This window comes from Dama dama, chromosome 22, assembly GCF_033118175.1.
Source record: "Dama dama isolate Ldn47 chromosome 22, ASM3311817v1, whole genome shotgun sequence".
NCBI classification, from domain to species: Eukaryota; Metazoa; Chordata; class Mammalia; order Artiodactyla; family Cervidae; genus Dama; species Dama dama.
The window spans coordinates 30,088,107-30,116,103 of NC_083702.1; the positions used below are offsets into that span (position 1 = coordinate 30,088,107).

Sequence of the window (27,997 nt, forward strand, 5' to 3'; positions counted from 1 at the left end):
CGTGGATTAAAATCAAACGTGATTTCAGCAAATGAAAGGGAAGGGTGAAGCTGGCCTTAAATTGTCTGCCTCAGAGATGGTGAGAAGACTTGGATCATTAGAGAAACAGGAGGTGTTTTATTATGAACTGTTTTATTATGAACCTCAGGTATATTCATGGAGAAGGAAATGGCAACCCACTCCAGTATTCTTGCCTGGAGAATCCCATGGACAGAGGAGCCTGGCAGGCTGCAGTCCATGGGGTCACAAGAGTCGGACACGACTTAGCAACTCAACCACCACCAGGTATATTCAACATAAATCAGTTCATGGTCTATGAAGGAATCCAGGTTCCATGTTTGCGTCCACAATGAACAATAAATTTCACACTCAGAAGTACCTAATCTCCAGCCTTAGAAAACAGCGCATACCTTCGCCAGTTGTCAGCAGACCCATCACCACAGCTGGTAAAATAACACTGAAAGCAAATTCAGCTGGTAGCAATTGCAAGAGTAAATGGGTGACAAAAGAGCAAAATGAGTAAATTTTACAACGTTGCTTCCCTTTGGGTCCCACACGGTACTACTTCCTCTAGAAACAACCTCTAGAGGTAAAGCCTGGCATTAAATTTTCCAGTCATGCAGGAGTAAGTGCTAACAGCTGTGCCTGGGTGCTTTTCCCCTACTTTGTCCTATAAATACTTCACCATTTCAGAGGAACTGATGACATACCTTGGGGGGGAAAAAAAAATATCTACCAGATTGTGCAAATCCGTGTAAATCTTCTCATTTTCCCACCGCTTTCAGAGTTAAGTCACACAAGTATCTGTAAGACTTTTCCAAACACTTTGTTAAGCCTGAAAAACATTCCCTGTAAACTGACAGCGCTTCCAAATGGCTGCCCATTACGGCCAAATGTGAGCATGTATGCACCTATGGAGTGAAGCCAGGTTTTCAAATGTGGGTGGCAGTGTCTTTCCCTAAGATTCAGGAGGCTTTCCACAGTAGTGGGAAACAGCAGGGAGCAACTTGACATTCTCTGGAAGCAAACAGCATTTTGGAAAATGACAAGGAAGATGCACATACGGCCTCACCTTTAATTTCTCCCTGACAGCATCCGTGCCTTCCTTGCTGCGTTGTTTATGGTCTCTTCCAGATGATCTTTGCCTACTCCGTCCATGGAGTAGAGTCATTGGCCTGTACTCATTTTTTCCTTCCTGGAGGTATAAATAGACTGATGACGCCCAATGCTCTCGGCAGTCCGTGCATCATTCATACCATCCATCTCCTTTCTAGGTCACAAAGCTTTTTTTTTTTTTTAAAAAAAAAAAAAAACAGCAGCAGTAGCAGCATGTGAGAAGATGAGCATATGACCTCTTCCTCTCACTCAAAGCAGTGCCTTTGATATCATCCAGACAGCCGTGTGTGGAGACATGCCATTCGAGTGGCTCCAGAATATCAGAGGGAAAAACAGCCATTCTTACCAAATAGCTTAAAAATAGCATGTCCCGCTCCATCCTGTCTTCTCAACCTGCCTGAAGTGAAGCCCTTCCCATCCAAAGTGTATAAAGGGGTTTGTACTTGGTGAAAATTTGAAGAACCTGCTCCTCCCCCCAGGACAATCCAGTAATGCTTTCTCCTTTTGTCTGGTCACATAAATGCACATCATGAGGAAATGTCATATCCCTTAATCCTTCTCCTCTCCAGTAACATAAAAATGGTCATCCTTCCAGAAAGCCTTTATTATGGAGTGCCTTGCAAGTGGGGAACAGCATATTGACTGTTTTGAGATGGGGCGTGTGAGGAATATTATTGTGTTCTCCTTCAACTTCTTTGCTTGACTTACAAACTGTTATCTCAAATCTGATCCTTCCCTAGAGGGATAATTGCTAAAAATCACCTCACTTTGGGGTAAAGCTGGGAAAGAGGTTTGCAAGGAGCTGGGGCAGTACCCCTGAGTCTGTGTCCCAAACCCCAACTATTTATCCCTTAATTCTCCATCTGTCAAAACTTTTTAGTGACCTTTAATTCTTTCTTTATTGTTGTTGTTCAGTTGCTAAGTCACGTCTGACTCTTTGCGGCCCCATGGACTGCAGCACACCAGGCTTCCCTGTCCTTCATCATCTCCCAGAGTTTGCTCAGACTCTTGCCCATTGAGTTAGTGATGCCATCCAACCATCTCATCCTCTGTTGCCCCCTTCTCTTCCTGCCTTCAGTCTTTCCCAGCATCAGGGTCTTTTCCAGTGAGTCAGCTCTTCACATAAGGTGGCCAAAGTATTGGCGCTTCAGTTGCACCATCAGTCCTTCCCATGAATAGTTGTGTTGATCTCCTTTAGGATGGACTGGTTTGATCTCCTTGCAGTCCAAGGGACTCTCAAGTGTCTTCCAGCACCACAATTCGAAAGCATCAATTCTTCACACTCAGCCTTCTTTATGGAGTGCCTACTATGTGCCAGATTATTGTAAGCATTTCAGATATCAGTGAGCAAGTACATAAATCTCCTGTTCACTTTCACTTTCATTCTAGTAGATCACGTCTCAGGTGGAATCAGTCCTATGAGGTAAGAGTCACAGGCGACAGTGCAGTCGCAGAGCAAAGCCAGGAGTGGTGTGGCGAGTGGTTGTAGACAAAGCAGTGGGACGTCGTGGAGGCCCTTCGAGGTCATGTTGAGAAATTTATTCTGGTCCAGAGGTGACGTCTCAGAGGAGGGCCATGATCTGACCTGCTCTTCAGAAGAGTAACATGAAACGTAGACTGTAGCTGGACAAGGGCAAGCGTGTGCTTGTAGTTTGAATGCATCCATTGTATTTCTATTTCATGGGGGTGGGAGGGAAGCTCACGGGGGAGGGGACACACACACACACACACACACACACACACACACACACACACACTTATTGCTGAGTCAGTTTGCACAGCAGAAACTAACAAAATATTGTAAAGCAGTTATCCTCCAAATAAATACATACATATGAAAATGTGTTTCTACTTCAGTGGGAATTTCATGTCAAAAGTTTGAGGCGATCAGGTCTTGCTAGGGTGTAAGAAATACAACAAAACAGCAGGGTGGTGCCAAAGAAAGATTGTTTACTTGGGTACATGAGTATCTGCCTTGGACTTTAAGAACATGTTTAAGGCAGGATACAGTTTTTAACTCAGGTGGGGAATTCAGTAACCTGCAAAGAGATGTGTGTGTCATTTTACGAAACTTGCTGTTTCAATCTAGAATGTAAATGTAACCTTTTTATCCCTTCAAATATGTCATTAAAAAATTCTCTTATTTGGAAGTATGCCTTGATCTCTTGAAAAAAGGCCATAGAGGGCAGAAATAATTGTAAAATACCAGGTATTTAAGAATATGGTTCAAACTCCCAGTTCAAGAAACTTGCAGACTGCAGTGTACTCACAGCTTTCCTAGGTACTCCTCAGGGGTCTCTAATTCACCAATGGCTTTTAATTTTTTTTTTCAAGAAGAAAAGACCTTTCTGAATGTCAATATCCAAAAGCAAAAGGGGATTAATTTCTCTCTCTTCAGTTTCACCACATTACATGGATCTGATGTCTAGAAGATTTTCTCACGTACAAAACTATAGTGTAGGGGAAATATACATGTGTGTGTATATATGCATCACTGAATCACTTTGGTGTACACCTAAAACTAATACAACATTGTAAATCAGCTATACTTCAATGAAAAAAAATAACAAAATAACTCCGAGAATGCTGGAATTCATTTGGGAATATTCATATTTTATAGTTACTTAAAATATCTGTGCCTGTCCTGGAGAAGGAAATGGCAATCCCCTCCAGTATCCTTGCCTGGGAAATCCCAGGGACAGAGAAGCCTGGCAGGCTATATTTCATAGGGTCTCAAAGAGTTGGACCTGACTGAACAACTAAACAACAATAATGCATGCCTATAATACATAGCAGGTGGATATAACACAGAGACTAACTCTGTTTCATTACTTCTTCTTGTGGGCTACACTCAAACACTTATTCAATTTCTTGTTGTTACCTTGTTCCAACCTGACCCACAGGGTGTTTTACCTTCTTTGTGAATCTGCCTTGTCCCTCCCTGTGTGTGAGCAGTGTTCTCTCTCTTGTCACCTGTTAACAATGCTCCTTCAAGGCTCAGCTGAGATAATTACTTCCTCTTGGAGTGTTTCCACATTCCCGAACTCAAGTTGAATGTTACTGCTCCTGAATCATGGGCATCCTCTGTGCTTATCAGATGAGTTCTCATACGGAATGAAATGGCTCCCATGGACTAAGTTATGCAAAAGCAAGAATGGTCCCTGTCTTGTCCATGATTCTTGCTCCTGATGCCTGGTTTCATGTATGGAACACAGCAAACCATAAATATGTGGGTATAATTGAGTCAAAATAACCTAAAACAAAATTGGAGTCAGTTGTTTTAATATAGACGTTCCCCCCCACCCCACCCCGCCCCTTACCTTGTCATCAAGTTAGTGGTATTAATATCGAAGTCAACTTTGACATTTGCCTGTCATCCATTCATTAAGTTATTCAAGTTTTGACAGTTTTCTTATGCAGTGTCTCTCTGAATCCTCTTCTCATGTCCTAATTAAGGTCCTTGTTTTCTTGGTCTGTGGGTAAAATAAGTTGGGAAAATGCTGGTTAAGGGGTTAGTGGTTTGATTATCATGGAACTTGACAAAACCTTTAATGAAGAAGCATTGTACATTTCTATGGAAAGAACATGGAGTAGAGCATTTCCTACATTTATTTGATTGGAGAATCATCTTTAGTCTCAGAGCATCTGATGTGGTTAATGATTGGCAGAACTTACCTGGGGAAATGCTGGAAGAGTCTGAAAAGGAGCAAACTACCCATCAAGGGCTCAGAGTCTTTTGGCTTTAACTTAATGACTGTCATTAGCCATAGACAGCACACACGTGGAAAGGAAGTATGCCTGACCCCTGCCACTGATGACCTCTGACTCCTGCCACTGATGACCTCTGACCTTACATTCCCTCAGCAGCTTGTACCAGTTTACCTTGTTTAGGTAATGGGCTCTGAATATGGAATCATGCGCCTTATTCACCAGTGGAGGAAGAAAGCATGTGTACTTAGTTGTATCCGACTCTGTGACCCCATGGACTGTAGTCCGCCAGGCTCCTCTGTCCATGAGATTTCTCTGGCAAGAATACTGGAGTGGGTTGTCATTTTCTCCTCCAAGGGATCTTCCCTGACCCAGGGATCAAACCCGCATCTCCTCATCTCTTGCATCGGCAGGCAGATTATTTACCACTTGAGCCATCTGGGAAGCTGATTCTCCAGCTAAAGACCCTGCTTTTTCTTCTCATGGCACTGTGGACTGCCTGCTTTCCTTGGTGCTGTCTTCGTAAGATTTTAGAGTTTCCAGCCTCCGTCTTCAGGAACTTTTAGAAAAAATACTATGGTGCTCTTAATTGTCTCCCATCCACATCATTGGTTTGAATCGGCAGATGCAAGGGGTTAAAAACCAGCCTGAAGAAAGTTGGGCGAAAGGCTTATGGGCTTTTGTTTTCCAGATTAGTAACTATAGATAGATCTCTGTCTATCTCTGTCTGTCTATCCAGCCATCCATTCCTTTACTTATAGTCAAGGTATAGTGTTAGTTGCTCAGTTGTGTCCAACTTTTTGTGACTCCATGGACTGTAGCCCACCAGCCTCCTCTGTCCATGGGATTCTCCAGGCAAGAATACTGGAGTGAGTTGCCATTTCCTCCTCCAGTGGATCTTCCTGACCTAGGGATTGAACCCAGGTCTCCTGCATTGCAGACAGATTCCTTACTGTCTGAGCCATCAGGAAAGACCATAGTAAAGGTATACAGGCAGCAAAAACTATGGAAAGAGAGAATCAATATTGGTCAGTGTATCTAAGAACTAAGTAAATTAGAAAATTCAACGTTTTGATTAAAGAAGCCAGAGAGGAAAGACTGTAAAATGTTAGATATTTTTTGCTCTTGCGTAGAATTTAAATAGGGGTCATATTCAGGAAACCCTGTTGTGATACATTGTACTCATCCAGTGTACTCATCCAGTGGCTCAGGGTACCTATTTTGGCTTCATCCTTCTTAGCTCTTTTACTGTAACATCCCACATCTGATCTATCTGCAAATCCTATTCCACCCAACTTCAAAGTTAGCTAGACTCTCACCACTTTTACCTACATAGTTACCACCCTGGTCTCAGTCACCATCATCTGTTACCTGCGTTAATGCAATAGACTTCTACAAGATTTCTGCTTCCACCCTGACTTCCTTATAGTTGATTCGTCACAGGGCACTAGAACTAATCCTTTGAAAGGTGAGTCAGATATGTCATTTCTCTGCAATCTTGTGATTGCCTCATCTCTCATTCAGAATAAAATGTCAGGTTCTTTGTGCAGCCAATGAGCTCAGCTGTGACCTGCCTATCTGCTGTGTCCTTGACCTTCTCTCCTTTGCTCATTTCTCCTCTTGTCATGTCAGCCCTTTGCCCTTGTTGGATCTTGCTGAGCCTGTCCTTAACTCAGGGTTTTTGCACTTAACTGTTTTCTCCACCTGGGCTGCACTTCCTTTCAGTATCCCTGAGGTTTATTCTTACATCAATATTTTCTTAAGGTCTCCTCTCTGGTTTTCCTCATCAGTGGAGTCTGCCCCAGGTGACCTTATGGTAAGCAGTTATTACACACTGACTCTCATTATTCTATCTTTACCTGACTGTGTTTTCTGAATTGTCCATATTACGACTTGTCATGTTATTTCCTTATTGCCCACCTGTTCCAGCCTCAATAAGAGGAAGACTTGGTTTATCTTCGTCATGCCTAAGAACAGTGCTTAGCAGGGTTCCCAGCACATAGCAGGCTGGTGGCAGACTCTTGCCAAATAAATGAAGATGAAAGAATGCATGGGTAAGACTTCTTGTGAGTTCTGGCACTCAACATTTACTAAGAAATGGTAAGCTGCTTCTAAAATACACTCCAGTCATCTCTGTATGTTTATGCTAAAATCAGTAAGCTTATTAATTATAAACATGTAGGTAAACATCTTACAATTTGTTGCTCTCTTGTTTCTCTGTCCTGTGGCATAAGGTGTAGGCAAATGTTTTAAAATGCTGAAAATGTTGGAAGAAAAAAATAAAAAGTAAAATAATCTTTTTAGATATTACCTCTTGAATCTGCCTGACCACATTTTAGAAACTATTACTGTGGGATATATCTAAAGCTTTCCTCAGTCAAAATATCATAGACCCCTATAAAGATTTCAATCAGTGTGACATTTTCAGTGATAAAGAAATTGACACTTGACCACAACAGATGATTTTTTTTTCCTGTGATGAAAATACTTGGAGGAAAATATGAAACAAATATGAGTTAAGTAAAAATTTAACTGCCCATTTAAATAGTGTGTCCAGGACACCTTGGCAAACTTTGTAGGTGGTTGTCTTCTCCAACAGGCAGAGAGGGAATCCACATTTTTGAACAGAGAAAAATGAAGACGTTTACTATGTTCTGCTCCATATAAATTTGCTAAGTGACAAGTAAGTCATGTGACTAAAATATGGAAGCAGGTAGAATTTTAAATATTGAATTTGGTAATGTTTGTTCTAAATTTAGTACTCTGTTCTCTGGGAGTTTTTTTGCTTATGTAATATATGGCAGCATCCAAGAAGAGATATGATACAAGCAAATTTGGGGAGTTCAACAAATGATGAATAGTTACATTACAGCAAATATGAATAGTTCACATTTGAACCATGATGTCCACACTTTAAAGTTAATTTCTTAGGAAATTATATTTACAAATTTTTTGAAAAGATGCATTTTTCTGCAGTGTAGAGTGAAACAAACCCCGCATAACCTCAGTTGAGATCTATAAATCTAATAAGCCAATTTATAAGTCACAGGCCAGAGTTGGAACGACGAAAAATCTGACAAGTTTAGGACCATACTGTTGATATATTGGTAACAAAGAGTCCTTACCAAAAATTTAACTGAAAATTCTACTAGACATATGCATGTCCACGGCTAGAGTTGGTAAGCATTGCATGGTAGTTGAACAATTAATGTGGTTATTTTAGTTTATTAATATGCAATTTTAATGATCCTTTATAGTTCCTTCTTTACACAGTCACACTTAGTCACAGGCATGGATTTGCCCACTAGAATCAAGCAGAGGATTTATGCTTTTGGCTGAGTTCTCCAACTGAGGACCATTCTGGAAATGTTCTCGCTCCCTGACTGAGCATGGAAATGCTTTTGTCAATTAACCTTAGTTTTAGCTTTGTCCTCCTTTGGCCTGAGTTATGTTGTATGCTAAAACCACCTTCCCAGGGAGGCCTGGTGTACTGTGATTCATGGGGTCGCAAAGAGTCGGACATGACTGAGCGACTGAACTGAACTGAACTGAATCAATCACTTCATCCCCAGAGATGCATCTACTTTCAGCAAAAAACAAATCAACAATAACAACAAATAAGTGAGAAATTCACATAGAGATAAAAGCCTCCAGTAAATTCTGATAAAGTGCTTGAGTGGAAAAGGAATCCCCCTCCTAATATGGAGAGTACTAAAAGGAATAAATTCTATTTGCTAGTTCTGAGGATGGAAAATTTTAATTTCTCTCTTTTCTTTTGTTTTTAATCATAATAATTCTATATTTAGACCTTAGATATATATATATAGGCATCCTAGATTACTTTAGGACTTCCAATAGTATTATACTTAGAGTATTTCATTTATGAATTAAAATTAATCATACATGAGTTAAGGGTATGTTTGTATATACTTGAGTTTGTGTATGCACATAAGTTCATACATTAACACACCTGTTGAATATATTTACACACCTTAATTTTCATGTATGTTTTCTCTATTTAGGAGATTTATCATTATTATTTTATATACACATGCTTTATTATATATATATATATATATATAATAATAATATTGTTTTTTGAAAATGTCTAAGTGGTAGGTCCAGAATGCAATACTGATTTTATAAACTCTGAACTGAATGGTAAAAAAGGGTGCCATGTCTCTGTTCTACAGTATTCTAAGGGTTAATCTACTTTTGGCAGATTAAATGTTAGGACATTTTATCATCTGAGCTCTTATATCTGTTAAAAAATAACTTACAGTGTCATTAAATTTGTCATAGTTGGTTTATGGCAATATTGTAAAACTAAAAAAAAAAAGAACTTCTAAACTGTGCCCTGACTAAATGAGTAAACATGTCAGATAAATTAACATTTAGAAGATTGAGTCTCATTTCCCTAAAACTGCTGCATCCTGACCCCATCTTCTCCACAAGTTTTCACATTGTTCTTCGTTTATACATTTGGGTATTATGATTATCTGGTGATTCCGTTAGAGATTAACTTTACTAACTCACAGATGTGATCTTTGACATCTTTGTCTTCAAAAATATTTCCAAATATTTTTTCCTTCTGGATTTCAGGAACTTGGATATTTTAATCTGTCTTTAATTTTTGTCTGCCTGTATTTGCTCATCTTCACATGGATGGATTTAGTATTTATTGACCAGTTAGCTGGGATACTGCAGAAGTCCAAAGTGCAGTGCCTGCTGATACTGTAGCTTTGTTTCAAGGTTGTTGATAAAAGGTCACCTTCTATGGGTGGCCTTTTGTGTAGAGATCTCACCTGGTATTTCCATTTCTTTTCAATGTTGTATTGAATTTGTTGCCACCGTTTTCATTTTTTTTTTTCAAAAGTAGTCCTTTGACTTATGCTGAATTTCATCAATTGGTATAAACATTAACTTCCAAAAGCATATTTGGGGATAAATTATGTGATGCTGGGAACATCGTTTTGCATAGACTTGAGTGAACTGGGTTATAGTTTGGAAATGGCATCTGGTCCGTGTCTTATTCCTACTTTTCTACTAATGTGCTTTGAGAAACAAAGAGAAAGATGTACGCAGAAAACTGTAATTAACAGTTTATTATCTGATCTGAGAGGAGTTCTTACCAGGTATAAGGAAGATAGAACTGTGCTGAAACTCAAGGTACTTCCCCCCAGTTTTGCTATAAATGAAAGTAAATAAGAAACAGTCTGTCTTTACTATGATTGAGAAACACAGAGCTCTTCTTTTCTTTTTAAAATTTATGTATTATTTATTTAATTTTCATTTTGTATTATGTAGTTGATTTATAATATTGTATTAGTTTCAGGTGTACAACAAAGTGATTCAGTTATACACACACACACCCACACACACACCCATACACACATATATATATGATTTTTCAGATTCTTTTCCCATGTAGGTTATTACAGGGTATTGAGCAGAATTTCTTGTGCTATATAGTATGTCGTTGTTGGACATACTATATATACATAAAATATTTCTATTTTATATATAGTAGTATATATCAATATATGTTAATCCCAACCTCCTAATTTATCCCTTTTCCCATCTTGCTCCTTTGGTAACCATAAGCTTGTTTTCTAAGTCTGTGAGTTTGTTTATGTTTTGTGAATGAGTTCATTTGTATCATTTCTTTTTAGATTCTGCCTACAAGGGATGTCATACAATATTGCTGTTGCTCTGACTTCACTTAGTATGATAATCTCTAGGTCCATCCATGCTGCTGTAAACGGCATTCTTTTTTGTTCTTTCTTATGACGAGTGGTATTCCCCTATACGCATGTACCACATCTTTATCCATTCTTCTGTTGTGGACATTTAGGTTGTGCCCATGCCTAGGCTACTGTGAACAATGCTGCTCTGAATATTGGAGTGCATGTATCTTTTCAAATTAGAGTTTTTCTGGATATATATCTAGGAGTGGGATTACATGATATATGGTCATTGTTCAGAAACATAAAACTCTTGTAGTAAAAAAACAAAAACACAAGTGAGGATGGTCATCTTTTATGGGGTTTCAGCCTTTTGAAGCCATCGAGATGTCTCCCACTGTGATATATAGTCAGTGCGCGTGGTGTTGACAGTGGTTCACAGAGTGGCTGAAAAATGCTTATCATAAAACCCCAAGAAGGGAAAAAGGGTGGATTTTAAAAAATGAGTAACATATGTAAATAAAAGTACATAGTTATAAGGGGAAGGAAATATATCAAATGTTAGCAGTGCTTCCTTGTCAGAAGGAGGAATTAAGAATGACTTTTTCCCTTATTTAACATTTCTTGTACTTATCAAAAATGTTTATAGTAAGTATTTTTATTTGTAATTTTATGACTTTGAGTATGCATTGAGTTGCTATTTAAACAGAAGAGAGATGGAAGAAGGATGAGGGCACCCTATTTTTTGCATATGTAACTCCATGTAAAATTCTGAACACTCTTGTGAGGTGGACTGTCAACAACTTTATGCAGTAGGAAGTGGTCAGACAAGGACAGTAGTGTAGTCTGACCCCAAATACCATGCCCCTCCCATGACACCTTGTTGCAAACAAAATCGAATAGAAAGTATCAAAGGCAGACAACATACTAAAAGATACTTAGAGTAAAAATGTTGAAGACATTTTTAAAGTTGTTAGCATAATTTCCTTTCAATTTTGGATGTCCTGTGATGTTTTCTGTTTGACTGAAATATAGTTGATTTACAGTGTTGTGGCTAACACTTGGACTTCACTTTCAATGTTCAATTGTATGTATACCACATCTTTATCTATTCATCTGTCGATAGATATTGTTTCCGTATCTTGGCTATTGTGAATAGTGCTGGTATCAACGTAGCGGTGCATGCATCTTTTTGAATTATAGTTTTGCATGACTGTATGCCCAGGAGTGGGATTGCTAGATCATATGGTACCTCTATATTTAGTTTTTTGAGGAGCCTCCATACTGTTTTCCACAGTGGCTGTACCAGTCTACATTCCCACCAACAGTGTGGGGAGAACTCACTTTAAGCTGGGAGAGATTGAAAGGAATCGGTTACATTGATAAAAAAAAGCCCTAGAGATGCCAAAGGGAGCAAAAGGTTGCTTCCACCAAAACTGGAAACTGTTACCTCTCAGGGCTCTGTGTGTGTGTGTGTGTGTGTGTGTGCACGCATACACACACATGCACACACGCCCAGTCACTCAGTCATGTCTAACTCTTTGTGACCTCACAGACTGTAGCCCACCAGGCCTCTCTCTCCATGAGATTCTCTAGACAAGAATACTGGAGTAGCTTGCCATGCCCTCCTCCAGGAGATCTTCTCAACTCAGGGATGGAACCCGAGTCTCCTGCACCTTTGATATTGCAGGTGGATTCTGTACTGCTGAGCCACTGGAGCTAGAGGCCAGGAAAGTGCATTTGACATTGAGTCGCTGGAGGGAGGGCTGCTGCTTTTGCTGCCATTATTGGAGCAATACTGATGCCTCTGAGTCAACTGCTAACACTTCTGCCACTAGAAGGCTGGATGCCACAGCTGCTTGGAGTGGCTCTCAGGAGTGCTCTGCCACTGTTTCCTTGCTTAAAAATAGAGAGGGAAAAAAAGAGAACTTTTCCTTCTTTCCACCTTCAAATACCTAATCAGTGCCTTCGTTTGGCAGAATCCTTTTTTAAGGCAGAATGTTACTAGGAAATGAATGGTTGGAGAAATAGGATGCTAGCAAGAAAGAGAAATGTAGTTCTCTGAAACAATGAATGCATAGTTTATAAGAATAATGTGATACAGGAAATTTTAATTCCTGGTAAATGAGAGTGATCTTTCAGCTTTTGGAGGAACATGAGAAAAGTCGTTCCTATTAGAATAGAATTCACATCGCTAATCTGTTAGAACAAATATAATGCTATTTTCATAGTTTGATATGAAAAGTAATTATAGTAGTCTTTTCGTTATTATTGGCAACACCTCTTGAGAACATTGGCAACTTGAAAGGATGACTTCAGCCCAAGTAGTTGTATTATTCATCTTCATCAGTTTAAGTGGGATCATGGGGTTGATCTCAGAGGTGTTCTTCAGTTCCCACTCTTTTTTTTTGGCTCACTGCTCCCATTCATGTCCAGCAGTACCCTTTCTGAAACATTCAGGTCACAGACAAATGCCAGTGTATTATTACTGTAACCATCATCATTACTGATAAGCTAAAACTTTTTATCTCATTCGTTCATGTCTAGTATAATATACTACAGTATCTTGAAATGTAGAGTCCACATCAGTAGTTGTATGCAAGTTTGTTTTAGATGCAACTAGAAATGTGTATAGATACTATGTGCTCAGTAAGTTATTTATTTTCAATTCTGTTCAAAATTTTGATTAATGAAGAGGGGAAGAATGGATACACGTGTATGTGTGGCTAAGTCCCATTGCATTGCTGTTCACCAGAAACTATCAAAACATTGTTAATTGTCTATATACTAATATAAAATAAAAAGTTGTTTTTTTTTTTTAAAGAAAGGGAGTAGATCTGTTTGGTGCTAGTAGGCCTTCAATATCCCTCAGTACTTACTCATCTCCAGTTGTAACAGAGAACATACCTGGGAGAGTTTTTCAGGGAATAACATCTTGCTGGAATGTAACTGCCTGGCATTACTTCTCATTGAATTTAATTTAATGGTGACTTTCTACTTACATAAAATGTTATTGATTTGTTATTGAGTTTACATTTAAGTGGGGCTTTTCTAGGGGTTCAGATGGTAAAGAATCTGCCTGCAATGCCAGAGACCCAGGTTTGATCCCTGGATCAGGAAGATCCCCCGGAGAAGTGAAAGGCAACCCACTCCAGTATTCTGGCCTGGGGAAAGACAGAGGAGCCTGGAGGGCCACAGGCTATGGCATCGCAGAGTCAGACACAACTGAGTGACTAGCATACACACTCACACATTCCATTTAAGAAGCAATGCAAAGTTTTAAAAAACAAATTCAACTGAAGGAAATTTGAATTTACATGTACTAAATTATGGGTGGGTTGGTCCATAATATATAATCAAATCACAAAGATGATTGCTATGTGAATTTTGGAATTGGTGACACATAGTATGTTTGCTTCCATCTTTTCTTTCTTTCTAGTTACTTTTATATAAAGATATAAATCATAAAAGGATAGATTTATCTTGAAAAGGTAGATTAAAATAATCATTTTACCTACTTTCTTCCCTAACTGCTGCTGCTAAGTCGCTTCAGTCATGTCCGACCCTGTGCGACCCCGTAGACGGCAGCCCACCAGGCTCCCCCGTCCCTGGGATTCTCCAGGCAAGAACAGTGGAGTGGGTTGCCATTTCCTTCTCCAATGCGTGAAAGTGAAAAATGAAAGTGAAGTCACTCAGTTGTGTTCAACTCTTCGCGACCCTAGGGACTGCAACCTACCAGGCTCCTCTGTCCATGGGATTTTCCAGGCAAGAGTACTGGAGTGGGGTGCCATTGCCTTCTCCATCTTCCCTAACTAATCTATGTTAAACTTTGAGTTTAACCCAGTAATTAAAAGGGATAATAATGATGATTGTTGATTGCTGATTATTTTTTAAACCAAAATTCCTATTCAAGTAACCTTGTAGCAAATTTAAATGAATTTTGACAAGTTGGTTCACCAAGTGAACAAAATGCAAATGTGTGTCAAAATGTCGATTTACAAGTTAGTAATACCCTGTCTTACTGCAAAAATTGTTTTTATGAATCTCTAGGGTTTGATCCCTGGGTCAGGAAGATCCCCTGGAGAAGGAAATGGCAACCCGCTCCAGTATTCTTGCCTGGAAAGTCCCATGGACTGAGAATCCTAGGCTACAGTCCATGTGGTCGCAAAGAGTCAGACACGACTGAGTGACTTCATTCACTCACTCATAGTGTAAAATACCAAAATATAGATAGTATCAGAAAACTTTTATTTTTATTATTTATTATTTTATTTTTAAACTTTTTTTTTTTTGATGTGGACCATTTTTAAAGTCTTTATTGAATTTGTTATAACATTGCTTCTGTTTTACGTTTTGGTTTTTTGGCCACAGGAATGGAGGATCTTTGCTTCCCAACCAGGGATCAAATCCACACACCCTTCATTGGTTGGCAAGGTCTTAAACATTGTATCACCAGAGAAGTCATGGAAGATTTTTAAAATAATAATTAGAGTAGAATTAAAAGGAATATGAAAATTGGGGAAAGAGATGAAGTACTTCTTTTGCCTCCTCACTGCTGTGTTTCTCTGCTTGGGTGCTATGTATTTCGTATAGGATATAGTCTATGTTACCACTGAAAAAAGAGTTATTACCAGCCCTGGATCTCACCTGTGACTTGTAGACTTGTAATTTTAGGTAGAAAATATATTAATGGTATTATTTGACAAGTACTTAACCCCAAAATTTCCAAGTCAATTTTGAACATTGGAAATATTGAAAACTAAAGCTACTTTGTGGTAGTTCATGAAGATTATAATTGAGTTAGGATTAGTTCTCTCATCAGAAGTGTGTCCTTCTCAAAGTTGCTCTATACAACATTCTGATTCGTTTGACTCATTATTAATTTTAGTTTTGGTTAAAGCAATTTTTAATACATTTTAAAATGATTTGAAAAAAAATATTTTCAATATCCAGCATTTCCTTTCATTCTCAACTTACAGTATTTAAAAATTTATGTCAAGCTTTCTTACAATTCAGTATTCATTTAGCTAAAAAACTCTGGTAAAATATCAACATATTGTAGGAGAGTAAAACCTATGTTCATGTTATACCCAGGATAAATTGTCTCAGCTATAGTGTGTTACCTATGTCCATCTAAGAATAGGAATGAGAACAGTTGCTGTTGCCATCAATCAGAAGTTTTGAAAATAAATGTGAAAGTAGTTTACAGGTAATGTAAACTCCAGGCATCAAAATTGTTACAGTATGCAGAATAATAGACTAGGAATCAGAAGATTTTTAGCTTATTAATGGCAGAGCTGGAGATGAATAATATGAGTCTCTCAATCTCCATTTCTGCATCTGCAAAAAGAAAAAAATTTTCCTTTTTGACCTCTGTGTTATTGGCAGTGCTAAGTATGCTGGCAAGTAATATATATGTGTTTTATTTTTAAATATTTATTTATTTTGCTGCGCTGGGTCTTATTTGCTGCATGTAGGATCTATTTCCTTGATGAAGGGTTGAACTCAGGCACCCTGCATTGGGAACATGCAGTTTTAGCCACTAGGCCACCAGGGAAGTCGATTATATGTGTTTTCAAAATGCCACATAAATACATTAAACTTTTATCTGTTGCTCAATCAAATCTTGGCGCAAAGCTCTATGCCTTATATCTAAGAATACTGTAACTTATTCCTGGGTGAGGAGTCAACTATACCTACGGTAAATGTATCAAATGGTAGCAGTTCATGTATATCAATGAGCTACAAATATGTAGAATTAAGAAATGGGAAACATCAAATATTCTCAAAGATTATTGGCTTTACTCTTATTTTTAATTTTTACATTTGTTTCAGTGTTTGCTCAGAGTATTTGGAAATATTATAAATTCTAATTACAAAAGCAGTGTTTATTCATTGAGGAAAATGCAGAAAGGCCTCAGGAAGGGGACAAAACATCACATTTAGATCCACTACCCTGGACCTAGACACTGTTAATATGCTAGCACAATTCCTTCTGTTGTGTGAGCACGCCTATGTGTATTGTTTGTGTGTGAGCATGTGTGTGTAGTTGTTGGTTTAGTCTCTTTTACAGGTAAGAACCTTACTAAATAAGGAGTTTATACACTTTTAGCTATGTTTTTCACTTAATTTTCTTTTCCAAAAAGCAGATCATTTTCAATTTGTTTCTGCCCAGTTAGTGATGATATTTACTGGTGCTTTTATGCTCATTGGTAATTTGAGGTAATACTCTTGGTTCTGCACTTGCCACTAGATGGCTCTGTTCTTGGAGTGACTGTTTCCTATAAGTGTGTGTGTGTGTGTGTGTGTGTGTGTGTGTGTGTTCAGTCGCTCAGTGGCGTCCAATGCTTCGCGACTCCGTGGACTGTAGCCCACCAGGCTCCTCTGTCCATGGAATTTTCCAGGCAAGAATACTGGAGTGGGTTGTCTTTTCCTACTTTAAGGCATCTCCCCCAAAATGTGCCCTATTGTAATTAAATTGAAATGATGAGAAATTTGATTGGTCTTATCAGCATTATATTAAACATCAGTTCAGTTCAGTTGCTCAGTCGTATCCGACTCTTTGCAACCCCATGGACTGCAGCATGCCAGGCTTCCCTGTCCATCACCAACTCCTGGAGTTCATGTACTTAGGAAGCAACATAGTCACTTAAAAGATCCACTGACAATAGGTAAACTGATACCTGAAATATTTTTCAGGGTTTGCTTTTTCGGTCTGTAAGTGTAATATTGAGTATATCGTCATTTTGTCCATTAGTCAGCTAAATCTCACCATAATTGTCTTTTCTGTATTTGATTATAGTGACAGTGTAATTCTCTAGGCCTATGAGATATACTCTATATCTGTAAGATTTTATTCTGTATGTTGATAATCTTGAGATGTTTACCATGGGTTAAATTGTGATTTCTTTCAAAACATGGTTTGTTTGTTTGTTTGTTTTTGTATACACCCTAAGCTCATACCAGGATAGTATGTGATACAAGTTTTCTCTCTTCCTCAAGACTGTACTGTAGGACTATAAATAGCTGATCTGCTATTAAGTGAAGTGAGAGAGGGCACAGGCATGAGTATTTCATGTGTGAGTAAAAGGTTTATCCAAAACTCTCCAGATGTACCTGGCTCATTAACATCACACCTTGAAGTAAATCAAATATTTTCAGAGAAGTTCTCTAACCACCTTAGGAACCTATTAAGTTTCATACTCCATTTATACCATCAATCAAATCTCAGTATTATTAAGAAAAAGTTAATAACATATGAGAATTAAAAGAACCTTAAAAGAAATTAGAAACTTAACCATGCATTACTATTTACTTCTTTGTTTTTTTTTTAATTTTTTTAATTGAAGGATAATTGATTTACATAATTTTGTGGTTTTCTGTCATGCATCAATAAGAATCAGCTATAGATACACCCATGTCTCCTCCCTCCCAGACCTCCCTCCCATCTCCCTTTGTTTTTAGGTTCATGATGCCCTGTTTACATTTTTTTAGAAATTTGAAATGACGTATAGCTTATAAAAATTCTGGGTGTTCTTCTTAGTTCATCAAACCTTGTATAGAGATTGAAGTCAATAAAATTGCAAACTGCTCTCCACAGTTTATTCTTTTCATTAATATTTCATTTTTTTCTTTTCTACAGTGTATTTCAAGCACAGAGTAACCTTTATGCTAGTCATATTAAATTGTAACATTACACATGCTTAAAACGGATATGATTTCCTTTCCACTAACTGCCCCCCAGCTAAGTCCTTACATGTTCTAGAATGTTAAATATATTTAATACTTTTATTTATTTGAAAAATGGCAACATATCCTGAATAAAATAATCAATAAAGTTGGAAGTCCTAGAGGTAGATAAAATAGGAGAGTAAATGGGACAAGTGGTTCCTACTTCTTAGACTTGAGAGACTATTGAAAGGGATGTTCCAGAAGAAAACATGATAAATAATGCAAATATGTGCCAAAAAATTACTCATCAAAGCGATTTTGAGATTTTTAGATCATTAAAAAAAAAAAATATTTCAATGGAATTTCTTTGGAGGCCTTTGCTGTGTGTGAAGAGCCAATGAAGTAAGTCAGCAGGTTAAAACGTGACCCTCTGGCCCATTTATTTTTCTCTCTCCTGACTCTTGAAAAGCATGTTCCCTAGAGATCCATCCAAACAGTCACTGGGAGTCCTGAGGCCCCACCCTCTGTCCAGTACACTTAACAGTGTTTTGCAACAGGGAAATTGCTCCCAGTTCAACTTTGGACAGCCAAACTCTTGGAAGTCAAGCAGAGCAACGGGATGCTTCTGTGAAGTCCAAACACTTCGCACTGACAGTTATAATCTGTGAATGAAACTCTTTTGGTTAAATGAACAAATAAATGGGGTTTTAAATCTTTTTTAATTTTAGAAAGCCATTCAACCAAAACAAAAGCTCTAGAATTAAGAATTTTTGTCGAGTGGGAAGCAGTAATTCTCAGGTGTTCCAATAAGATGAGGAGGTACCATTGGTGCACCATCTAATAAACAGACTTGAGTTGTGTTCAGGTGACTTCTAACGTGATATAATGAGTGGCCATGATGTAAGTGTCACTTTAAGGAAATTATTTTAGTACTAGGTTATGACTAGAACATTATTTTTTTTAATATAATTAGCTCCCCTATTTTCTTTTTTTAGTTTTGCTTTTTGGCCCTACCCTGTAGCATTAGTTCCCTGACCAGGGATCGAACCCATGCCCTCTGCATTGGAAGCAGGGAGTCTTAAACGCTAGACCACCAGGAAAGTCCCTAGAACATTATTTTAAAATATCTCCTAGTAAGAGGCCATTTTATCTTTGTGTTTCTCACTTTTTCGTGTGTAATTGATACTCTAGACAAATCCAATTTGAATACAGAAATAAGTCTATTAACAATTAGCTAAGTGTGGCTCTGTATGAGAGTGATGAAGTTTGAATTTGAGGATAAAATGTATCTTCTTTCTCCTTCTTAATAGTTACCACCTGGTCTAGTTACTAAAAGGAACTGTCTTTCTCCGTCTCTTTTTAATTTGAATGTGGAAGAGAACTTCAGTGTGTGCTTCTCATCCTGTGGTTATGAGGATAAAAACAAATAGTCATTTGAACTCCAGAGTTGAGTTCAAAATTTGCTGAAATGAGCACACATTTCGTTCTCTTTTTTTGGAGATTTGTTTTTCTCATTGTTGAGTGGGCTGCTTTTGTTAACTATGCCTTCCAAAGTTTTTTCTTGGTTGTTGAACTACTTGACCTGAGTGTTATTTTAATAAGTACACTCAACTTTTATCTAATTGGGAGTAAAAGACAACAGCTGGCAAACATAAATTCTAAGTTGTTGGTTGTTTTTCTGAAAATTCTGGTTTGATAAATAGTGGATAGACTTGGTTAAAATGATAGATTATGTGAAGTCTCTGGAAGAGATGCTTTAAGGAAGCAAATAAAAGAGGTCAGTGGTCATTCTCTTCTTCTTTTGTTTGGGTATCTAGGAATCTTGAATTCTGAAATGAATTTTAAAGACAGTTTAGCCCAACCCCTTTTTATTTTTTGAAGTATAGTTGATGTACAATATTACATAGTCTACCCATTTTTTACCCTAAAGCTTTGTATAATAATTTCCTATGTTTTCCCTTACTCTATAGTCATATATATTTCCACATTCAGTATTTTCAAAATATGAGTTATTAATTTGATTATATAAAATAGAATGGTTAAAAATCTCTTTTTTAGATTCACTTTTTCTGTGTGTGATTTTCTCTTAAGAGCATTGAAGTGTATATCTTCTGACATCTTTTACCAGATTTTAGACTTTCCTTATGTGTAGTTAGAACATTCACTTTAATCTGAATATTTGGGCTAATTAAACAGTGGAATGTTTATCAATAGATAAGCACATTTCTTGAAACACTGATTTAACGTCATGAGTGTTAACATGAACGTTAACATCTGCCTTTTGTAGCCAGCCAGCTTTGTGATTTTTGTCCTTTGAACTCCAGCAAAGTAATCTGCATTACTTTTAGGTTTCAAAATTTTAGGTTTCAAAATAGCAACTTTGTTCTGCTAGTCTCTATTCATAAATTCATTATGATATTTATTTTTTCACTTGCAATTGATTTCTGAGTACTCCCTTTTATTCTCTGAGCTATCTCAGAATATTGCTGTCTTGAATTTTAATTACATTTTACATATTATATATATATATATATATATATATATATATATTGTTTGTTTCTTCTTGTCATTAGCCTTTTGTCTGGAAATTAAAAAGGTAGGTGATCAAGTTCAGTACTAGCCTGTTGTCTGGGGAGAGTTACTTCATTTCTCTGGATCGTATTTTGTCATCTGTAAAATTGACTTATTGTGGATCTATAAGATGAACCGTAAAGATTAATTGAAATGATAAAGATAAATTACCTGGCATTGGCATTAGAATCCTAGTAAGTTCCCGCTAGTCGTAGTTAGGTAAAGATGTAAGTCAACTGACATTGACGTTGAGCAAAGGTCTGCCTAACGTGACAGATTATACTGATAATCTTGCCTCTACTTCCTCTATCACCGTTACGCAGCTGCTAGTGTGCAAGGTTTAAGAGCATTATTTCACTGTTGCTGTTATGAATTTTAACCTAGATACTCTTGAGAGAAATTAGAAAAATCAATGTTTCAAAAGCGTTTGTTCACTGCATGTTAGTGGTGGATCGCCAAGCAGTGTAATTGAATTTTGTAGGATTTCTATGCACAAAGGATGGAGGGATCACGAATACCCTCTCAAAGTTCCAGACATCTTTTCTGGCTGGAGTTATTATGTTAAATGACCCTAGAGGAGAGGTTACCAAATAGCTTCTTTTGTGCACTGTGAGGCTGCCAGCTTTGTCACTAAGCGTATCATTAACATGGTCTAGTGATCTGAGTTCTCACTTCCACATGAACTGGGAAGTGAGTCCAGATTCTTGGTGCTTGAGGGGTATACGTCTCAGAACCCAATAATGGGATGCTTAAAAACCAATAATCATAAAGTCTGAGAAAGCAGAGATCACACCACACCATTCTCATGATTATTTTTCATTTGTATCTTTGGCAGATTTTGAGACATATGTTCACGTTTAACCCTGAAAGACTTTGAAGTCATTTTTTAAGCCTGGGAGTGACTGAAGTGTTCAGATCTTCCTAGTAGCTAGGAAATCAGTAACCTAATAGTATCCTTCTTGTTATGCGGGTGTGATGTCCAAGATCCATTTTTGCCTGCCCTCTGAACTTCATTCCTTACTTTTAATATGTTGTAACATCTTGTCAGTTTTGTGTCTGTCAACTCCTTTCTATTCTTGCAGCTTTAGCTCATCTTAGTCACCTCCCACCTAGCTGTTAGTCGTGGGCTTCTGTTTCTAGCCTCTTGACTCCCCACCTTTGTTCAGCCTTTGACACTGTCTCCATGGTCACGTTCCTGAAATACATATCTGCAGGTTACTTATTCAGCATCGAAACTGATTGACTCTTTCTGAACTTGATAAATGAATTCAAACACTATGTTGTTGATAAGTAATTAGGTATTTAGGAACTGTTGGAGTTTAAAAACACCTAAAATTCCCTTCCAATAAACACTTCTTATATATTTTTAAGAAGACATTACATACTGAATAATGTCTTGAGAAGCATAGTAACTTTAGGCACAGCATATATTTCTGATGACATCTCAAAGAAAATACTAAGTGGGAGAAACTAAGGAAGTAGTAAGTTATTTAAGAAGTCAAAACAGAGGAAATTATTTAAAACCACTCAGCAGTATTGTGATTGTAAATAATGCCCCAGATTTGAAGTTAAAGGTCATTTTGAAGAATGAAGGCAGACAGGATAGATATTCCCATGGCAGAAGTGTTCTTTTACGGGCTTTAAGGGAGCTCTAACTGACATTCTTTGCCAAAAACTGCCTTTGCAAAGTTGTGTCCTCTTCTTTTCTAAATTTGCTTTAATCTCCACCTCTTCTTGGAAATCATATCTTAAATTTCATCTCATTCTCTTGGCAATGAGTTTTTATATGGCCTTAAAAGTACAAGGCAACAAGAGCAAATATTTAAAAATGGGACCACATTAAACCACACAGATTCTGAACAGCAAAGTAAGCCATCAGGAAAATAAAAGGGCATCCTATGAAATGGGAGAAAATAATTGCAAATTTGCAAATAATGTATCTGATAAGGGGTTGTATCCAAACTATGTAAAGAACCCATTCAACTTAATAGCAAAGCAAATAGCACAGTTAAAAATATGCAGGGCGAATGAACAAACATTTTTTTTCCCCAAAGAAGACATTCAAAAGATGCTCCTTGTCACTCATCATGAGGGAAATGCGAATTAAAACTTCGATGAGCTGTTAACTCACACAAGTCAGAAATGCTGTCATCAAAAAGGAAAAGAGATAACAAATGTTAGCAAGGATGTAGAGAAAGGGGAACCCTCATGCGCTGCTGATGGGAATGTAAATTGTTATGACCACTATGGAAAATAATACACAGGTTTTTCAAGAAATTAAACACAGAACTACCATATGATCTGGCAGTCTCATTTATGGGTATATATCCTGAGGAGATGAGGTCAAGATCTTGAAGAGATATCTGCACCCACTATGTTTTTTGCAGTGTTATTCACAGTATCCAAGATATGTAAACAACCTAAGTGTCTATGAATGTATAAAGAAGATGTGGTATATATAAAGTTTTCAGTCATGAGAAAGAAGGGAATTCTCCCATTTGCAACAACATGGATGGACCTTGAAGCATTATGCTAAGTAAAACAAGTCAGAGAAAGAAAAATACTCTATGATCGTACTTACATGTGGAATCTAAAAAAGTCAAACTCATTGAGAGTAGAATGATGGCTGTTGCCAAGTAGTAGTGGTGAAAGTGGGAGATGCTGGTCAAAGGGTACAAAGTTTTAAGATAGGTTCCACTTAGATGAACTTATTCAACTCAAAGATGAATAGGTTCTGGAGAGTTAATGTACTGCATGAGGATTCCAGTTAATTACACTGAGTTATATACTTGAAATTTGCCAAGACTGTAGATCTTAAATGTTCACACTGCAAAAAAGAAACTAATTTGCTGAGGTGATGGAGGTGTTAACAAATACTACAATGGTAGACATTTCACAATATATCAGTGTATCAAGTTAACATATACCTTAAGCATACAAAATGTTATGTGTTAATTGTCTCCAATAAAGCTGGAAAAAATCTCTTTCCTGGTTTGTTCAATCCTGGTGTCTTTGCAACATTTTTCTGACTTTCATAACAGCAATCATTTAGTATCATCCTTTATTTTAGGTTGGGCTTCCCTAGTAGCTCAGACAGTAAAGCATCCGACTGCAATGCAGGATACCCGGGTTCCATCCCTGGGTCAGGAAGATCCCCTGGAGAAGGAAATGGCAACCCACTCCAGTGTCCTTGCCTGGAAAATCCCATGGACAGAGGAGCCTGGCGGGCTGTACAGTCCATGGGGTCACAAAGAGTCGGACATGACTGAGCGACTGACACACGACTGACACATTATTTTAGGTAGTATTTAAATAGGTTGTGTATGTGTGTGTATACACATAACAAAGGCTTGTCTAATGGAAGAAATAAATTTGTTGATGGAGTTGATGGCATAAAATATATAGTATATATATATTATTTATATAACATATTAAGTATATATATATATATTAAGTAGGTAGTGTGTAGTGAAAGAAGTAATGGCTTGTCTAATGAAAGAAATAAATTTGTAGGTGAACTTCATGGCATAAAATAGGAGTTTTTAGAGTAGGCATGAAAAATAGGTTTCATCTTGAGCACTGTTTCTATTTGAGTTGAAATGCTATGTTAAGAAGGGCTCTGAGGCTCAGTGGGAAAGAGGGAGAGACTAAAATGATGTCTGAGTTGGCTGGCATTTAGAAAGAGAATGGTGTCCCAGGGCCTTTTCTGCTTTCAAGTATGATTGTTGTTATTAGGAGATGAATCTAGAACCATCTGATTACAAAGCTCAGATTATCAGATAGGTAATCTGTATTGTCTATCTTAACAACATATAAAAGGGCAGGAAACCATGTCGCAGTTTCAGTTCAGTTCAGGTCAGTTGCTCAGTCGTGTCTGACTATTTGTGACCCCATGGACTGTAGCACACCAGGCTTCCATGTCCATCACCAACTCCTGCAGTTTACTCAAACTCATACCCATTGAGCTGGTGATGCCATCCAACCATCTCATCCTCTGTCATCCCCTTCTCCTCCCACCTTCAATCTTTCCCAGCATTAGGGTCTTTTTGCATGAGTCAGCTCTTTGCATCAGGTGGCCAAAGTATTGGAGTTTCAGCTTCAGCATCAGTCCTTCCAATGAATATTCAGGACTGATTTCCTTTAGGATGGACTGGTTGGATCTCCTTGCAGTCCAGGGGACTCTCAGAAGTCTTCTCCAACACTACAGTTAAAAAGCATCAATTCTTCTGCACTCAGCTTTCTTTATAGGCCAACTCTCACATCCGTACATGACTACTGGAAAAACCATAGCCTTGACTAGATGGACCTTTGTTGGCAAAGTAATGTCTCTGCTTTTTAATATGCTGTCTAGGTTGGTCATAACTTTTCTTCCCAAGGAGCAAGCATCTTTTAATTTCATGGCTGCAGTCACCATCTGCAGTGATTTTGGAGTCCAGAAAAATAAAGCCTGTCACTGTTTCCACTATTTCTTCCTCTATTTGCCATGAAGTGATGGGACTGTATGCCAGGATCTTTGTTTTCTGAATGTTGAGTTTTAAGCCAACTTTTTGACTCTCCTCTTTCACGTTCATCAAGAGGCTCTTTAGTTCTTCACTTTCTGCCATAAGGGTGGTGTCATCTGCATATCTGAGATTATTGATATTTCTCCCTGCAATCTTGATTCCAGCTTGTGCTTCATCCAGCCCAGCATTTCTCATGATGTTTGCAGTTTACAAGATTTTTTTTTCACTTAAAAGCCTTTTAGACAGGAGTGGGGGACAATTTAGGGATGTGAGTGTGGAAATGGTAGAAAAGTTCTTTCTCCTTAAATCACGTGACAGTCTCTGATATTTGAATCTTCAAGTTCAGCCTAGACTGGGTATCACAGTAATTCTTAAAATGTAGGATGCAGTGCTAAAGACTGAATTGTGTTCCCCCCTCCTCAATTTGTATTTTGAAGCATCACCCCCAATTTGATGGTATTTGGAGATGGGGGCTTTGAGCGGTAACTAGACTTACATGAGGGTAGAGTCCTTGGGTAGGGATTAGTGTCCTCATAAGAACATACACTGGAGATCTGTCTCCCCACCAGCCATGTGTGGTCAAGTGAGAAGGTGGTTGTCTACAACCCAAGGAAAGAGCTTTCATCAGAGACTGAACATGCTGGCACCTTGATATTGGATTTCTAGTCTCCAGAACTGTAAGGCAATGAATTTCTGTTGTTTCAGCCATCAGTCAATGGTTATTATGGCAACCCTGAGTTGACTCATGCATACAGATTCCAGGCTTCATCCTGGAGATTGATTCAACAGATCTGCAGAGCAGTATAGTATTTGAACTCTTCAGAATCTCCATAGAATTTTGCATCATGCATTTTGGGTAGAGAAAAATCTAATTTTTAATTTGCCTACAAGTGGTTTTCAACCATTCAGCCTGAAGATAAAATCTCCTTTGGAGCTCTTAAAATATGACCAATGCAAGCTTCCCTCCTGAATCTGTTAGCTCCAAAATAGAACCAGGCATTGGGGCTTTTTATTATTATTATTATTTTAATTGGAGGCTAAATACTTTACAATATTGTAGAGGTGTTTGTCATACATTGACATGAATCAGCCATGGGTGTACATGTGTTCCCCATCCTGAACCTGTCTCCCACCTCCCTCCCCATCCCATCCCTCAGGGTCATCCCAGTGCACCAGCCCTGAGCACCCTGTCTCATGTATCAAACCTAGACTGTGATCTGTTTCACATATGGTAATATACATGTTTCAATGCTATTCTCTCAAATCATCCCACCTGCATTGGGGCTTTTAAAGAGCTTCCCAGGTGAGTCGAACATGCAGCGATACAGAGCCACTGGGATAAATTAACCAATTTCCTTTGTGTTTCAGCTCTACAAATCCCAGTTTCTATAGGTCACATCCAATCATGCTCTGTTCTCTCTTTGTTGTTCTTCTTAAGTCTCTAAGTCGTGTCTGACTCTTTGTGACCCCATAGACTCTAGCACGCCAGGTTTCCCTGTCCTTCACTAACTCCTAGAATTTGCTAGACTCACGTCCACTGAGTCAGCAATGCTATCTAACCATCTCATCCTCTGCTGCCCTCTTCTCCTTTTGTCTTCAATCTCTTCAGCATCAGGGTCTTTCCCAATGAGTCAGCTCTTTGCATCACGTGGCCAAAGTGTTGGAGCTTCAGCATCAGTCCTTCCAGTGAATATTTGGGGTTGATTTCCTTTAGGATTGACTTGTTTGATCTCTTTGCAGTCCAAGGAACTCTCAAGAATCTTCTCCAGCACAATTCGAATGCATCAATTCTTTGGCGTTTAGCCTTTTTTATGACCCAACTCTCACATCTGGACATGACTACTGGAATGACTTACTTAAAGCTGCACAGTTCGAAGAAGTAGTACAGTTTAGATTTTATACTGAAATGATATTTAACATGAGATATGTCTTTCTCTTATGGCTGTTTTTCTGGGCTTCTCATTCAAAAAATAGTTAACTGGTATGTTTTATGTGTCTTCCAGCTATTCTATTTGGCACCAAGGAAGTAAGGGGAAAGATAATGTTTAGAATACATATATATTATATGTAATATATATATATATATATATATATATATATATATATATATATTTTACCAGCTTGACACTGACATGGTGAGTGAGAAAGGGCATAGACCACTAGCAGCTTTATGTTCCTGCTGGTGAATATTAGCCCCACACTTAACACTCACTAAGAGAGACAAATACGTCTTTATCTACCCCCCTTTTCCCCCAGAAAAGTGTTAAAATTTATTAATATCTTAAAAGAAAAAAATCAGTTAACAACTACTGGATCTAGAATAGTTCCATATTTACGAGTTTTACTGCATGAGGCAAGTTTTAATCAACATTTCAAATAATCAAAGTAGTATAATTTCTTGTAAGAATTATCAGTATTTCCCTTTCCAGGCAGACTGTTGAAAACATTAGGTGACTGCCTCAATTAGAAACAGACAAAGAAACACCTTGAAAACAGAACCCCCTAAAAGGAGTGACTGTTATTTAAACATGAACTTTCGCAAAATCATTCTTGTGTTTGAGACAAATTTACTTAAAAGAACTGGCATAAATAAGTAAAGAAATAGAAAAGCAACACATGACTATGTCTTCATTTTAATTACATAGTCTCAAGCTAGTTAAAAAAAGACCCTTGTGGAGCCTTACCTTTTAATGTATGTCAGCATAATGTAGGCAGTTCTTGAGTAAAACTCCAGAGATTCTGAGA

General features: G+C 37.8%; 1 protein-coding gene and 1 long non-coding RNA gene across 6 annotated transcripts in view; one reads left to right on the forward strand and one right to left on the reverse strand.

The window, feature by feature from the left end:
• The window catches only part of PDE3A (phosphodiesterase 3A), a 359,340-nt gene that overhangs the window by 86,814 nt on the left and 244,529 nt on the right, over positions 1 to 27,997 (forward strand). Inside the window, exon 1 of one of the 5 annotated variants that reach the window (XM_061125105.1) lies at positions 6,859 to 6,924. The exons of the other annotated variants lie outside the window; for them this stretch is intronic. Coding sequence (XP_060981088.1) covers positions 6,922 to 6,924 — 3 coding nt within the window. The 5' untranslated portion in view covers positions 6,859 to 6,921. Of the gene's footprint in view, positions 1 to 6,858; positions 6,925 to 27,997 lie in introns of those variants that run through there. 5 annotated transcript variants of the gene reach the window in all.
• Positions 1,157 to 27,986, reverse strand: LOC133043823 (uncharacterized). The gene is made up of 3 exons (XR_009689774.1): positions 27,937 to 27,986; positions 4,437 to 4,589; positions 1,157 to 1,195 (listed from the first exon to the last, which is right to left on the reverse strand). It is a non-coding gene; the product is annotated as an uncharacterized LOC133043823 (long non-coding RNA).